Source organism: Stegodyphus dumicola, chromosome 9, assembly GCF_044657685.1.
Source record: "Stegodyphus dumicola isolate Sdum_Otavi_A_Nest chromosome 9, ASM4465768v1".
NCBI classification, from domain to species: Eukaryota; Metazoa; Arthropoda; class Arachnida; order Araneae; family Eresidae; genus Stegodyphus; species Stegodyphus dumicola.
The window spans coordinates 113955099-113973175 of NC_140776.1; the positions used below are offsets into that span (position 1 = coordinate 113955099).

The window sequence follows — 18077 nt, forward strand, 5'->3', positions numbered from 1 at the left end:
GTGCAAAAATCTTTCACCCCGGCTTATACGGTGGATGTTAAAACTGCAAGAGTTTAGTTTAATCAACAAACATACACCAGGGAGAGTAAAAGGTAATTGCTGATTTGCTATCAAGAATTAAGACTGATGAAGAAGGAAATACAATTTGATGTGCTATGCTAATATCTAAAGTAATTGAGTCCAGTGAAACAAAAATTTTGGAATTAAAAACGGACCCTGAATTCAAGGATATTTATGCGTATCTTGAAGAACCTGAACATATTGAACGTGTGGATTTAATGGCTATTCGCAATAGGGCGGCTCATTATGAAATTGTTGATAAATTACTGTTTTACACGAAAATAACTAATGAGAATCAAGAATAGCGGCCAGTGATCCCAGCGAGTCTACACTTAAATATTTTAGAGGAGCTGCACGATTCGTCAATTTCAGGTCATTAATGAATTAGAAAAACTTTACAAAGGGTCCACAAATGGTTTATTTCCCGCAGTTGCAGAGGATGGTTATGGCGTATGTCAGGTTGTGTCACTTGTGCCAATTAATAAACGACACTTTTCCAAATGAATGGTTGGCACTGATTTTCCCAAATCTTATCCTAGAACAAAAATTAATAAACAAATATTTTTTAACCATAGTAGATCATTTCTCAAAGTGGGTGGAAACAGTCCCTCTTAAACGAGTATCAGCAAAAATAGTAGCAGATTCGTTTCTATATAAGTATATTTTAAAATATGGAGCCCCAATAAAAAGAATATCAGACAATGGGAGGCAAGGCAATTCGCGAGTAATTTATTTAGAAATTTTTCCACAGGACTTGGCATATGCCATCTAAAAACAGTACCGTACCATAAAGACTGCAATCAAATATTGCAGAACGTGTAAATAAGAATGTTGTAAAAATTATTCGGGGATATGTTAAGAATTACCACGACAGCCGTGTCAATGAGTTAGGTTTTGCCTTAAGAACAGCAAAGCAGGATACTACACAAAAAAAACCCTGTGGAACTGTTTTTAGGAAGAAAGATTTTAATGCCTTTGGACAATTTTTTTATTGTACAGCAAAGGCAAGAAGAATTTAAATTGAAAAATTACGATGTAGCAAGACAGAAACACAAGCTGTACTACGACAGAAATAGACAGGATGTAGAAAAAGTACTAAAATTGAAACATTCATTATCGTCTGCACCCGAAAACAGAGTTGCAAAATTTGAACCAATGTTTGAAGGCCTCAATGAATTATTGAGGGAATTAAATATTCAATTTTTTATTTAAAGGCTGCAAACGGCCAGTAAGAAATTGCTAATATTGACCAGATAAAGCCACATTATAGTCGTACTGACTTCCAAGTTTTACAAAATTTATTGCAAGATTCTAGAAGCAAGCCAAGAATTTTACCGAGTGAGACTCCAAGCTGGAACACCCCAACAGCAAAAAAGAAGCAGGCCGAAAGTGCGGAAGAATCACTGGCCAAACATATCCAACCATCACAAGATCTAGGGTCAGCAAAAAAGAGGAAAGTAAAACCTACGAAAGAACCTGCCAGGAGATATGATCCACAACCAAGGCCAGTACCAGCGGTAAAAAAAAAAAAGAACAGCGGATGCTGTTCCAGTAAAATGAGTACCACAACAACGAGGTCCAGATTCAACAAAAGACAGTCTGAGTTTCTCGGCAGCAACCACTACAAGAGGGTCAAAGGAGCTTCAGACCAAAGGATCACAAAGACTAAAAGAACAGCCGATGCGGGAGCTGTGACGCTTCAACAAAATAAAAGAGCCAAGCAGAGGTTTAAAGACCCTGAACAAAGTGGCCCCCAAGAGGTAAAGAGAAAACTCCAGTTTCAAAACCCGCAACCAGTCCGGAAGGCTGCCAGGTTCATCGACATGGGGAAAAAAACGCAAGTGGATTCCTATGAAGGGAACAAACCAGCCAAGCTGAAGGAGGAAACCGCAGGCACTGACGTGACCTTTGAAGAGTTTTGCTTGATTAGGATGGAGGAGTTTAGAAGAAAAAAAGATAAGTGAAAATTTTCCTTGTTTGCCTATTTTGAATTGAAAGTTCAATGTATGTCATGGTGTTTAAAGTTGCTAAATGCTGTTTAAAGCAAAAAGTTCGAATTTGCAATGTTGCCAGAATTTAGTTGTAATTATCTTTTAAACAAAAAGATTTTTTTATCCGCAAGTTGCCGAGAATTTAGTTTGTAAATATCTCTTTTTGAGAATTTGCAAGTTTGCGAGAATTTAGTTTGTGAATATCTTTTAATCAGAACACTTCAGTTAATGGTAAAAATTGTTAACTTCAAACTAAGATGTTAGGAAAATATTGTAAATTGCATGTAGTAACTATAACAATGGTGTAAAATGAATTTTAAAATGTTATATGTTAAAAATGCTAAAATTGTTGTATTGAAAATAGAAATTTTAAATATTAGTTGTAAAGTACCTTAAAATTAAACTTGTACAAAAGGTAAAATAACTTTGGTCAAAGTGCAAGTGAAAAATGTGGTAGAAATGAATGTATAGAATGTGTGTGTTTAAAGTTAGGCTCTCCAGCTAATACTTAAAAGTTCAAGTCAAGCTCTCTTTTAGCACATTAGGTATAGTTTTGTGTTTAGGGAGTCTTCTAAGGTCTAGAATGTCCAGTTTTAACAAATGATAGATGTCTAGATGATGTTTAGTGGTGGCATGTATTCGCAGTAACACAACAACACACTCAGTTAAGTCAGAACGAAATTCCTGGAGAGTGTGGATAGAACGGGAGTTAAAATATGAATGAATGAAGAGTGTTTCAGGGCCAAAAAAATATCAATAAAGAGTAATTATAAGGAATTAGAAATATTTGTAAAATGTAGACTAATATTGTTTCCTTCCAGATAATTTGGAAGGACATAATCAGAATATCTTGATCAAACACAAAAAGAAGCAGATGTCTGTTCCAGTCCAAATTGTAAAGATATCTTTCTTATTTTTAGTCTACTTATAGATATGTTTGTAAAGTTGGCCCTAAACAGAATAGTTTAAATTTTAAAACTGTCTGAAAAATGCACAATGTTATAAGTTTGACATTCAACTTTAAGAAGTTTTGAGAATTTGAATTCTTAAACAAGGTCGTTTTGAGATCTTATTCTTCGAGTATTTAAATTCTGATGGGGAAAGATGTAAGGTTTATCCTAAATTTTTAACAGTTATCTCTTTAGTTAAAGCTACTTTCCTATCCCTCCTAATTTCAGCTTACAATTTCCTATCAGAATGTGATTTTAGAATAGTGTTTAATGCAAATGAGTAAGAGCGGTATTTAAGTCGAAGTTCCATTGACTTCGTTAGAGAGCTATAGATTCTGACTTGTGCGCATTTGCTATTTGGCTACACTCTCTCTAAGCTATTACTATGCTTGGCTGTATTTCAGGCAATTGATAGCTTCACCAGTTTAGTTGATATTTAGGAGCCAACTACTTCAGCCAACTGTTAAATTCTTGTTTTGAGAAATAAAGGATAATTAACCCTTCTTGAGTTTACGTCTCTGTTTCCGAACTAAAGCGATTATTCGCTTACCAGTTCATGAGGTTCCTACACACTTAGCTGTTAGACAAAGATTGAAACCCCACAATATACTCTGTATAAGTACAAAGAAAACTTATACTTTTAAATATTTGTATAATTGTCAGAGAAAAAAATAATTAATCACGACCTCCTGTGTAAAATATTTTAAAACTTTAGGCACAATAACAATAAAAAACTCAATAACCTAGCCCTAGAAATCAAAGCATTATCTTGACAAAATAATAACATGTCATCAAGTGTTTTTATAACTTTCATAACATATAACTTAAACTGCAGTATACTAAAGCATATCAGAACATCTCTGTACAGTAAGAATATATTTTATGTTCTTTAAAGTGAAATGAAACTAAAACCCTTGTACACAGCTTCATCATTTATGCAATCTATTTGAGATTTACTGTTATTTTTATAGCCTTGGGATCTATTGTATTTCATTTAGATATAATACACACTGTTTATCAAAATATAAATTTTAAAAAATAAATTTGACACTTGTGTTCTTATTTATTTGAAAACGATGAACAATGTTGAGAGTAATTTACATTTTATTCCAAGTAAAATATTAAATTTTAATTACTAGCTATAATCTTCAAACTATTAGTTAAACAAAATTAGCTTATATCTCAAAATGATACTCTCAAATAATGAATTTCTTGTATTATGTAAACTACATAAAAAATTATAATTTAAAAAATAATAATAAATAACATTAATTATTCTCTTCGTGATTGAAATAAATATAATCATAAAATAAAAAGATTCAGAGACTCAACTGACAGTTTTATTAATTCAAATTCTTTACAATAACTCTCTTACCTCCCAAACAGGTAAATAATCATCACCAACAATATATGATTCAAAATCGTTTGGGTTTAAGGGATAGTAATCCTTCTTGCAAAATCTATGGTATGAAAGAATGGAAAATGTAACAATACATGATACATGGTTTTAAAACATTGGCATGTTTTGTCAAATAATAAAAGAAAGTTAAATTCATATTTTATCAAATAAATATCATGAGATAGAATGAGTTGTAATATGTGTGAAAAATTAATAATTTTTGTACCTGTAGGTTGAAGGACTCAACAAGCAGCAGCAAACAAATAAAAATAGCATAAAATTTAAACATTTACTATTCCTCCAAGATCAGTTTAAATGAGCAATGTAGAATTCGAATTACCATATTAAATGTACTGAAGTGGATTTATTAGATTATGGCAAAATACACTTTGGCTGTCTGCCTAAGGTTTGGGCTGGCTCAGATTATACATGGGGAAAACCATAGAAACACATATCAGACAGCCTATTCTTATGCTAAAGAGATCTTAAAATACAGCATATGATAAGACATAATATCATTTAGCAAATACTCATTTATTTTGTTTTAAAAAGCTAACACTATTCTTAACCCTTTAGTCAATGTGGTGTACCTGTGAGGTACTCCTGTATTTTTAAACAGATAGAGGAAATAAACTGTGCTGACTGAAGATTTAAATAATACAATTAATTTTAATTTTGAAACAAAAAACTAAGTTGATGCAGAAATCCTACAACTCTTTTAAGCACTTGTATTTTTACAGTTGTACTGTTAGCTAAAGCTTTTATTTATGGTAATTTTATTCTTATAAAGCTTTACATTCTTTTCTTATTTTCTTCAAATATTGGAATTTGCTTTACTTTTCCAGTACGCAATTCCATGTTTGAAATTCCAACATGCCGACTGTAATTTTGTGTAGAAAGACTGATATAAACATACTTGAGCTCTGAAATACTTGAGAAATCTATTTTAGAACTTTATTCCATATTCTCATCTTCTATATGCAGCACTATTCACAGCTTTTAATTACATATTTAATATACTAATTGTAACTTTATTAGAACTTTAGTTAATCTCTACATTATTTTGTACATAGGTTTTAAACTATTCTACTCTATTCTATCAAAATCCAACAGAAAGCTGTGAAGAAAGACGAAATAGAAAGAAATTAAAAAGCCAAAAGTAGCTTTTCTAATTTTCCAGCTCTTCACTCTCTCCTTCACTGGCAGTAAGGAGGAAGCTAATTGACCAAATGCCGAAGGATATATGATACCAACATGCTTTACATTAATAGTCTCAATCTTAAATTGCATCTGAAAACAACAGACAAACCAGAGAACTTTTTTTTTTTCTTTTTTTGCAAAATGAAAATTTTATTAACAAAATAAAAAAATAATTTAAAACAATTTAAAATTTTTCTTACTAAGCGTTTATCAAACCGTAACATAAATAATAACAACAATATCATAAAGGAAAAATGCTCAAATTTGTATTTATTTTCTAACTGAAATCTAAAGTTTTTTTATACATAAGAGATTTCTGTTCTTTACATTTTATAATTCAAACCTATTGCCAGCCAATTATTAAATTCTTAGATATGTCATGTCATACTTCTTTTAAATAATTCTAACATGTTTAATTAATCGTTGAATAATTAATTTTAATCACAACTAAAAAAAAATATGAAAACTTTCTAAGTTTTCAGAGAAACTTCTCTAAATGTAACAAAACCTGAGAATAAATAATGACAACCTAGTCTCTTTCTCTCATTTACTAAATTTTTCTTCACTGCGCAAATCAAAATACATAAGTATGTGTATGTAAATAATTATAAAATTCTTACACTGGATTTCTTATGCTTTGACATTAGATGGCATTTAGATTATTCTGATACAGTTTGTAGCCTTGGACAGAAATTACTCGAAATTTTCTGGAAACAACTGGAAATTACATTCTCATTAGTCAATCACATTCTTTTTTTAAATAAATTTTCAACTGAGGGAAAAAAAAACGCTGTGCACATATAAACGTATTCCCAAACAAACAATTATTCTTAGTGCAAAAATTTTACGATGCATTATTCACATTTGTTTTTAATGAAAATGAAAATAATATAAATCTGGACTTTAAATAGCTAAAATCTTGAAATCTTTGTAACACTGTGTTTGGAACAAATGTACATTTGAAATGCTTTCACTGGCTACATAAAATTGCTTTGAGCCCACATGTGGCAAATGGGTTGCCAGTTTGAGACCAATCCTTTACATCATGATAGATTCATTATTTATAATTGGGTTCAGATATTTGAGATGCATGTATCCAAGCAAATGTAGAACTTTTCAGCCAAGCTGTACCAGTCAAGCGTGACCTACCAAGGTCAAGTTCAGGCTGTTTTTAGATTTATATACAGTTATTAACCACTTGCGCTACGACTAAACTTCATGGTTGCGGTGCCATGCGCTACAATGTAACAAGAGGTAAAGTGTCTCATTTACGCCGCTCTGCGTCTGCGAGAGCGTCTTTCTCGAGCTGTAACTCGAGAAATAAACAATCTCATTGTTAGGTGATGTGTGCACCATGTTATTTTCATTTTTGCGATAAATGCCTATCGATGTGGTGTTCACATCGCACGCCGTTTGAGACAAAAGCATCTCGACAAGTGTGGCACGTCTTTTTAGCAAAAGTTGTTAAACTGCTAACTAGCAAAATACTTTAAAATACTGCAACAGAAATAATCACACATCTCACTAAATATTAAAAATTGCTATATTCTTCTATTTTGTGAAATGAATATAGCTTCTAATCTAACTACTTGTTCAATTAGTTGAAAATAAACTTTAGGTTAAATTAATGTAATATGAGATGAAATTTCTTCATGAACAGCATGTAAATACAAACAGCTGCGAAGTCCTGTAGCAAACAAGAATTTTTGAAAAGCAGAGCATTTCAAAAGGGAACATCAATTTTAAATGATGTTACTTTTCATGAGTAATCATTTGAAATTCATGTTACTTAAGTATACTTAGTTTACTTTGCAAATAACTATACTACTATATATAATAAATAATAAATTTTTGGTATTATTTTTTTTCATCTTGGGGTTTTTAAACTCTACATTATTTTATATTATTTGTAATTCAGTATAAACAGACATTGGAATGGTGAAAATGACTTAAAAAACTAGAAATATACACTACTGAAATCTATTAAAGTCTGGCAACAATTTCTTATTGCAAAGTTAATATTTTAGATACTCCAAAAATACATTTTAGGGGTTAGGACAAATTTTTTTCCTAAAATGTTCTGGATGTTCATTCTGATTTGACTCCATTCTTTCTTCAAAAATATAAATACCATTGCCTTTTGAGAATCTGAATTAGATTAATTAAGCCAATCTGCAAAATGAAATGCTGTTGAGTTTATTTATTCAATGATTCTAAACTTTGTTCATAAAACAATATTACTGAATATTCTTAAATATGAAACAGTAAATTTTTAACAGCAATGATCCTGCATCTTTAGGATTAGGTTTTTAAATCTATAATATTTGTTACTGTATTAAAAACAATTAGAATGTTATCTCTCAGTTATTTGAGAGATACTTTTAATTGAGCTTCTGCAACTGTAAAATCTGTCATCATTTGTATCTGCAATCAAGGTATTAAGAAAATCTCTATGAATTGCAAACTAGTAACACAGCAAAACACAAGCCTATTGTATTTTATCTAGATATTCGATATAAATAAATTTCTTGAATATTATTCTTGCAGCTTGAAAAAAGCATAATAAAAATGCTTATCCTAATATAAAAGCTTTTAAGCATTATTATGAGACAAAATTTGTATGCTGTGCAAATACATATAATCAATGGACAAAAATAAGGATTGTTTTATTATTAAAATATGTATTTTGTTTATTTATTTGTTCTTGTATATATTTACATTTTTGTATTTGATTATTTTATCTAACTATAACATCAATATTATGTGTAAAATTTGCCTCACTGTATACATCAAATTTATGGCTCAGATGAAATACAAGCATAAATTAAATTCAGCAATTAAAGAGGAAAAATTTATTTTCTTTAGATACAAGAAAAAATATTCTACCTTACCTTAGTAATACATCACCTGAATATACATATACACGCAATGGATCAATGCTGGTTTGCATCACATATACACCAATGTCAAATTTCCTGAAAAATAAATAATTACAAAAATTATTCTAAAGCTCCAATAAAGCTACAATATAATTAAAACACTGCTACCATCACAGTTGATAAGGATAAACATATACACATGATTTCAACTGACAAAATTAATTTAGTACTTTTAACACATCCTACATCTGAAATAAATTACTCATACAATATCTTTTATAATGATATCCAAAACTTTATAATGTATTGCTCCTAAGTTATGTAGTCTTTCATTTGCAGATTGGTGATGATAATCAAGATGATGATAAAATTTTTTCATAGATGCTGAGTTAAAAAAGGAAGGATTGTACTGGACAAATAATCTTCACCAAAAAAAGAATAAGGAAAACATATTGGAACTTAAATTTTAACATCAGAAGCACTAAAATTTATGACAATGTTATATAATTGGTTCTCATTAAAATCATTTAATTTATATCATAATTATGGAATTAGTTTCAATGACAAAAACCTCTGAAGAGTGTACAAAATCCTATAAAATAGTCTGGATTCAAAATTCTCTTCAAAGTTCTTCAGTGGAAACAAAGTACCTCCAACAGAGCCATAGCTAGGGTTTCCAGCACCTGGGGACAATTGAAGTTTTTGCCACCACCACCCCCTTATTTGTGCCAAGAACGGAAAACATTTCATTCTAAATTTTTGTAACATCAATTTGGCACCCCCTGGATGCTAAACCCAGGAACAAAAGTCTTCCCTTGGCCCAGCCTAGCTATGCTACTGGTCTCCACTTGTTGCTGGTCAAAGCAATGCTTTAAGACGTGCATTCCAGCTTCAATGAGATTTAATATTTATATCAAAACTTGATTTGATATTTATATTTATATCAGATTTGATATTTACATCAAAACTAATAACAATTTTTTGACACAAGCTCAAACTCTCAAAATCTTTGCAAAGATTTTAAGAACATAAATCCAGTTTACTGGCATCAAAACTAATTTAATTTACTTGCTACATTTAAAATAAAAAAAGTCTTCATGAAATTGGAAAAAATACAATTTTTGTGTGTGTGTGTATGTGCATGCTTTTGAATATGTGCTTTTTATAGAAAAAAACTTATTCATAATAAGAAAACTTTTCATTACCAAATCTTTAAATACAGCAATTCTAATACTATGAGTATTAAAAGGTTACTATATTTTTTAATTAGAAATAAAAACATATTTCAGTTTTTAATGTATATATATGTGTGTGTGTGTCATAAATTAAAAAAGGAATTCTCCTTTTCCCTTCTTTACCCCTGCAATGTAAAAGCATGGATAATTTTCCTCTATCTGTGGAAAAAGTCTAAAAGTTAACAATGCTTTTATCCAGTACAGTGAAGTTTTTTATTAATTTCATTAATTTATTTATTTTGTTAACTTTACTGCTCATTGTTATTAAAAGTTTGAGTTACATTGGAAAATAAAATAACTGTTCCACAATCTTTATTACTTATTTATTATTTAATTTCATTTAATCTTATCACCAAGTCTCAAAATGTATGTACAACTTTAAAGTTTGATTTATTCTCTACTTTTCAATTCCCTCATTCCCATGTAATACTTAACAAATGGAGTTTCTTGCATTCATTTATTTGATTTGTTAGAATTGGAGGCTTACTAATATATATATAAATCTAATGCAAATATTTTAAATTTTAATTTTTTAATTCCTTGTTAATGAACCAAGTAAAAAAATATCAAATAACACTTTTAAAATAGTTCATCAAATTATATTAACAGTAAAAAATAAATAAAAAAACAATAAAAATTCAAATTTGCTAATTTAATATTTAAAGCACACATCTAAAAAATACAGCAATAAGATTCTTTTGGCTAACCCTCCTTCCCTGCCTGCATGTTTCTGTAGAAACCTGAGGATTAGAAAAACAGTTGCATAGATAAAGATGAGAGAACAGACAAGTAAAGCTTTCAGAAGTGGTGGGTGTTGATTTCAACACATAATTTTACTTCTTAACAGAACAAGCCTTCATATGCATAAATAAATTCACAAATCATCATTTATGGCTGTGTTATGCACCTCATAATTTCATACATCTTACATCTTTTTAGACAAAGGTTTGGTTGGTTTGGTTTATGTGATTACAGCAAAGCCTTGAGACCTAAGGGAAGAGTGATGCCTTTGTGAAGGACTTTCTAAGGGAATACACTCTGTTGCAATGAAGGTGGATTACAAAAGCAACCATGAAATGCAAAGATGCAGCCCAGAAAAATTATTATGAACCATTTAGATCAGAAAGGGGAGGAACTGCAGGGCTATTCCTAATTTAAGTTATAATTACCAAGTTACCAATTCTTTTTATTGCATATAATCAATGTAAAGCTTTATCTATAGAGTTCTGAAATGTGTTAATGGTGAGGATTAAAACTGTTCTGTAACTACTAATTTTACTTTATTCTGCATCCATATGAGACTATTTAATATCCATTAATGAAAACAATTCCTATCATCTTTCTATGGCAGCATTCAAAAATTTATCCAACATAGTGTTTATATTAAAAATGATTTAATGAGTATTTTCAGGGATTGATGGTAAGAATATTCCAAATGATTTCAGCTATGCATTTCCAGTGCTTTTGATGGTCATTAATCTCAGTTTAAGGAACATGCTTCAAATTTATGTATGATAAATTTATTTTCCTTTCTGCTATTTTTAATGGCATAGTATATCAAACAAACTCAAAATTATTATATTAGAATCGGTTGATTTTTCAGTAGAATGAAGCTTAATAGTGCTATGGATTTTAAAATTTCATATAAGTGCCTTTATGAATAAAGAAGGTTAGTAATAGTACAGTTAAAAATGTTTTAGTTTCATCGTATGTTGTTGTTTATGCTCGTGTGTCTGATGTAGTCAGCCCAAGCCCACGAAATTCCTCGTGGCAAGGAGCGCTACATTACGCGTGCCGGTGATAACAGCCTTGAGCACCATTATGGTGACAGTGCGATTTAGATGAGTTCTGTCCCCAGTTTTGATGGATGACACCTGGGGGATGGGTCCTAGGGTCTCCCATCCCTCTCCCCTTCCAATAAACGACATGAGAGGACTTTTGGCTCGCGCATATTTAGATTGCCCCCATGCCGCATCAACACTATACATTTACATATATCCATGCCTTCTCCAGGATTCGAACCCCGGCCCTTCGGCACGGCAGTCATCTATCCTAACCACTATACCGATTCGGCGGCAGTATCATCATATAGAAAGTGCTAACAATTGTGTGGTGTACTATTAATGCTTCAACAATGTGGTGTCAAACTCCAATGAAAACGCTAATGATGGAACACCACATGAAAATTTTATTGAACGCCCCCCCCCCAAAAAAATGGCTACATACCATCAACAAGAGAAAAACCTACCTTTTTTCTTAAAATCAAATTCTATACATTTTAAGTGCGAGAGCAATGCGTGGCTCTCGAGTCTGCGTTTGAAACATTGCTAACAATTTAATTATTTTAATAACAACTATTTTACCAACTATTGAAAATGTATTCGGAAGTTAAATAATAATAATTTTTATCTTATGCTCATGAGATATCCTTGTCCATATTAATCTTCAATATCTTCTTCCTTTATATGACCTTATCACAACTCCTCCCCTCATAAAGGAAATTTTCTTGACTATGGAAGGAAAAATTCTAAATACTTTTCACTGCTTTCAAAACACAAGTGGTAACCATTTAAGTGATAATAGAGAAGCCAGTTACATTACCCTGCACTTATTTCTAGATAACCTAAATGCAAAAATACAATAAAAAGATTTAAATTTTGAATCCAGACAAATATAATTCCAAAACACTACAAAAACCATTTTCACCAATTTTCACTAACTTTTACCTTACATTGTATCCACTAGTGATATTCAGTCACTAGACTAGGACACAACTCAAGCCATCTGCATTACCATGTAATTTGCCTGGCCTATGAACAATTTCAAAGTTGTACTGCTGGAGACACAATGCCCAGAGAGTCAAACGAGAATTTGATCCCATCATTTTGTTTAAAAAAGTCAATGGATTTTGGATCTTGAATTTTTGTCCATCTAAGTAATGATTTAGTTTCTTCAGTCCATAAATTATGGCCGCTAGTTCTCTTTCAATGGTGCTATAATTTTGCTTCACTTTAATAAACTTTTTCCTAAGATACAGTATAGGGTGTTCCTCCCCATCCTGAATTTGAGACAACACAATACCTGCACCACATAAGCTGGCATCTGTCTGCACAATAAATTCTTTAGAATAATCTGGTGCAAATAAAACCGGACTTTTTACTAGTTTGGTCTTCAGTTTATTGAAAGCCTTGTCACACTCTTTTGTCCAAATCACTTTTTCTTTCTTGTTTTTCCGCTTCAAAGCATCCGTCAAAAGTGTCGCAAGCCCACAGTACCAAGGTAGCTACGTATCTGTATTTTAGTACAGTCAAAAGTCGTTAATCCGGACTCGTCGGACTTCGGCCATTCCGGATTATCGATTTTTCCGGATCACCAGTTTAAATCTGGTAAAATGGCAAGCAGAAATTTTAAAATTAAAAATATGAAACCGTAATTTATTAAATAAAGAATAATTATGATCTAAAGGGGTATCAAAATTTACAAAAAAAAAAAAGCTTAATATTTATTTGTTTACTTTATTAAACATTTCTTTCAATGTAAGTTGTTTAAGTTGCTTCGTTTTTTATGTGATAATACTTTCTCCTTAATTCTATAAACAGACATAATTTCTTGTTCAGTTACAAAGTTCCGCTGTTGAAGACCTATAATTGCTGTGTCGAGAATACCGACTAATTTCTCAATTGAAATTTTTTCGTTTTCAATAACCTCTGTGTCACTTTCTTCACTATCGGAAGTGAATTATAATGACGAGGAATTTGATTTAAATCATATCAAAGACAGAGTACATCGAGATGAAATACTACATTTAATACAGAATTATAAGCCAAATAATATAAAAACATCTGCCCTGAAGATAAGGATACTGCTGACAGATCAACTTCCAGTTCATTGCGTGCTGCAACGTTCCCCCCCCACCCCCGCAGAGCAGCGTGAAATTGATAAACAGATTTCGGAATGGTTAGAAAAACAAAGAATATACCTTTATCCATTTTTTGCAGCAATTCCACTTTTTGTTTGATGGACATCGAAACATGCTTTCGCTTTGTAGATCCTTTGGCAGCTCCAGAATTGGAAAATTTTTTTTGACATAATCGAAAGTTCAACCTTACTTTTATAAAATTGCTCTAACAGTTTGCAAAAAATAATAAGCCTGATCCAATTTGAAGATTAAGCAAGAAGATTTTGATCTGCAACATGAACTGAAATAGATAATTAGATAATTTTAGCTTAGCTCATACCGTCCGCTATACATTAAACGAGCATGCGCAGAAAGTTTGTAGCTTTCAGGACCGGATTATACACCATTCCGGATTAATACATTTACATGGATTACATTTTACTGTATATATTTTAAATATTCAAAAATTAAATTTGAAGTTATTTTTAATCTTGTAAGTAATATAATTTATGTGCAGAATTTTTTAATTTAAAATCATGTAGCTCAAAAAAATTTTCAAGCGTATTTATTGAAAAGATCTACTTTAGGAAATAGCCTATTGAAATTCTAATGCATATACCTAAGGCACATATTATCTCAAACTATGGACTGGCACAACCACTGATTTTGAAGGACTAAATATACATGCTAATTTAATATTTAAACTAAAAAACTCAGCAATCTCATATAAAAATTTAGAATTAAGTATAAATTCTAATAAAAGCATCCTTTTATATTAAAATGTTTCAGTATTACTGATGCTTCTAATATTACAGCTGTTGGTATCCTTAATATCTACAATGGAAGGTATTAAAAAAATTAACATTCCGATTTTTATGTGTATTCATTAAAAATCGATTACAAGAGCTAAAATAATATAACATAAAAAATATTAAAACATATCCTGATGAAATTAATAAAATTTTAGCTGCATAAAATATTATATGACACTAATTAATATTAATGAGAGAAAATTGGCTTTATATATATATGTTCTTGCATATAAATAGATCTTTAACTAATTTGGCTATTTCAGTAATTTAGAACAACTATTCATGAATTATGAATATACTATTATTACACTTACATTTAAAAGTTTGGAAAACGTTATTCAAGGTTTCGGGAATAGTTTTCAATTAACAGATATACACTTAATATTCTTAATGAAAACATTATTAATACTGGTAAACATCATGCATAAGAAAAATTATAAATCTTACCTCATTTTCTGCATAAATTTGCATATATATTTCGTAATTAATTGATTTCTTCATTTGGGCCTTAACACAGCTTGTTAAAAGTAACGTGCTATCCGGCATTACTTTAAAACAAATATTGTTCGCATGTTTTTCCTTGAATATATGTGGGAATAAATTCCCACATATATTCAAGGAAAATATATGTGGGCATATGAATTTATTTATTCAGAACTCTGATAAGCCTTAAGCATGTACAAGAAATAGACATAGGTATAGTAAATAAGTAAACTGATACAATTCAGCCTTAATTGTCTCAGTGAGCGATAGAAGCAAGATAAAATTTAACGGAACAACTTGTCGTTAGTCGCCAAGCTAAAGATGCATATATAAATATGTGTAGTGAATGAAAGCTAAATTTGATAATGATAGACGCTAATTTTAAAGGTTTTCGGATATCACAAAAGAAGGTGAAATTTTCCAATTAACGGATTTTGTAAAGAAATGTGGAGAAATGGTAATAAATGAAGATGACATAAAAGAAGTTTTTTATTGTGATGACAATGCTTCTCAATCATCAACCAATGAATAGCAAAATCTGTAGTATGATTCTAGATCCAGAAAATACCCCTAACGATAGTGAAAAAAGTGACCAAGAAGTTACCGTAAAAGAGAAAATTTTGATTGACAAGTTAGTTGGAATTCTCGAAACAGCAGTTACAGGACTTCAACAATGTAACTAAAGAAATTATGATTATCTACAGAATTAAAGAGAAAGTATTAGCACAAAAAAAAAAGCAACTTGCATTGAAAGAAATACTTAATAAGGTAAACAAATAAATATTAAGCTTTTTTTTTCTAAATTTTGATAGTCTTTAGATCATAAATACTTCATTATTTCATAAATCATGATTTCATATTTTTAATTTTATAATTTCTACATGCCATCTTACTAGATTTAAACTGATGATGTAATTTCCGAAAAAATCCCAAACCCGGAATCGCTGAAATCCCTGTGAGTCCGGATTTCAGACCCTGTACTGTATAGCAAATGTCACTCACTTCCCACTGATAAGCAGAGGCTTGCTCACAAATTCTTGAATCAAATAACCACTTGCATCCAAACTTTCAGTTCCATTCAGCAATCTGATGCCTCGGTGATTTGGATTTTTTAACACCCAAGTTTTCTCAATATTTGTAGCAACCTGAAATAAATTTATATGTATATATATATTTCTTTATATTTAGCATATTAAACATTATATTGCAAGATTTCATGGCAGGTTTATATGATTAACTGATATAGACAAATTTTATGTTGTATTATCTGACACGAATAGATGAAAAACATTTACCACACAGGAAATAAAAATTCATTACATCATATTTTATATAAAACAAAATAAAACAGTCCTAGAAAAAACTTTTAAAATCGCAGTTAATAGGCATACAGTCTCCTTTTTCCTCAAAAATTAATACTTTTATAAAATCAATTGCTGAAATATCTTTTTTCCCCATATTAGCTATCAGCCATTATCTCATATGTTTGATGCATGCCTTACGGTGGCACAGTAACTGTAATGCACACCAAGAAATGAGAACACATATATTATTATTCTACAAATTTATTCTCGCAGATCTTTTTTTCATTGCAGGTATATTTTTTGTTAAACTAATAATGATACTTTTTAAAACATAGTTAGCAGAAACTCTTTAGTATGCACTAAGAATTTTTCAATTTATTTTTCCTTAATATTTTAGTGAAGAAAGTTTGTATAAAGAGTAAGAATTTGATTTTTTTTTCCCCAGAATGTAAACAAACAATTCTGAAATTGTATTCTGAATATTATTCATCATCATGGAATACATTTCAGTCATTAATAAAAAAAAATATTGTTTAAACATGACAGTAAATTTTTCTATTGATTATTTTTTCACAGTAATTTTTTAATTTAAAATGAGGCCAATTTGGAAGGAAAAAATTACAACAGGCCTTTAAAAAAATTAAAAAAGCAGTTATTGCTTACTTCTTTCATTTGTCAATAAAATATAACATGAAAAATGCAGATGATCAGTACCATTTTAAATATATCTCAAACTCAGGGTTTAAGAAATTGAATTTTCATTGTCTTTTAATCATTTATTGTATGTGCAGTGCATACAATTTTTCAAATTATTTCTGATTTATAAACATACAAATAAACATTTTTTTTTTTAAAGTTTTCAAACAAAATGCCAGCTTTTAAATTATATTAACAGCCTTTCGTGCTGCAATCAAAATGCATTTGCATTCTGATTATACAAAATGGGTTGCAACAACCTTTGCACCTTTCACAGCTCTCGAAGCACAACTGTAAACATCAAAATATTCGCCACCATATTTGTAAACACAATTGTCATTACCATATTTATAAGTAAAGAGCTAATTAGCACTTAGACAACTCACTTTTAATAGTAAATTGCCAGTATTAAGAATAAGATTGCATAGATAATAAAAATTTATAACTTTGAATATAATTAATCTATCATTTATGGCTTTATATAATGATATTTAAGATAATAGGGATATTTATGGCTACATTTGATAGATACCAGAATACAAGAACTAAATTTATCCTAAAGCCTGCTATGTTTTTGGCATACAAAATGTCTTACCGTTAGATTATTATTAATAATGTGAATGAAATATACATAATACATACGGTATATATAAATTTTAAAAGCTCATCCATCATGAGACAAGAATAAAAAAAGGTGTTTAAAAACCATAATATTAAAATAAGCATAAAACAAACATATTAAGTAGAAAGATTTTTGGAAAATAATGTGTTTTACAAGAAGAAAGAACATTTTTATCATACACAGTACTTAAACAGGTAGTTGATGACATTAATCCTTATAAGTGCTACATCTATCTTTCAACAGGCTACAGTTATGAAGTTTCTAATAGATACTGGTACCTATTTATATTAAATTGGAGGAGGGGAGACTGTAAAAACTGTAATAAAATGTATTCTATTGTTAACTAAACTTGGAATGCAATTATTAGTTCTTAATATTAGCAAGTTTTTATTCATTTGGTCAAGGAGAGATTTTTTGCCATAGCATTTCATATATAGCTCATTAGTATGAATATGAGGAATGCTGTTTCTTCTCTTAAAATGTCTTTTTGAAACCTTTGTCAATACAAGTATTATCCCACAGACTGTGAAAGTTATCTACCACTGAAC

At 30.1% G+C, this 18077-nt stretch overlaps 1 protein-coding gene across 7 annotated transcripts in view; it reads right to left on the bottom strand.

Moving 5' to 3' along the window:
• The window catches only part of TTLL15 (tubulin tyrosine ligase-like 15), a 102077-nt gene that overhangs the window by 64150 nt on the left and 19850 nt on the right, over positions 1-18077 (bottom strand). For all 7 annotated transcript variants that reach the window (XM_085823938.1, XM_085823937.1, XM_085823936.1 and 4 more), the window contains 3 exons: positions 15910-16052; positions 8492-8575; positions 4377-4461 (listed from right to left, as the gene is read on the bottom strand). In XM_085823938.1, the coding sequence (XP_085680064.1) occupies positions 4377-4461; positions 8492-8575; positions 15910-16052 (312 nt within the window). The remainder of the gene's footprint in view (positions 1-4376; positions 4462-8491; positions 8576-15909; positions 16053-18077) is intronic.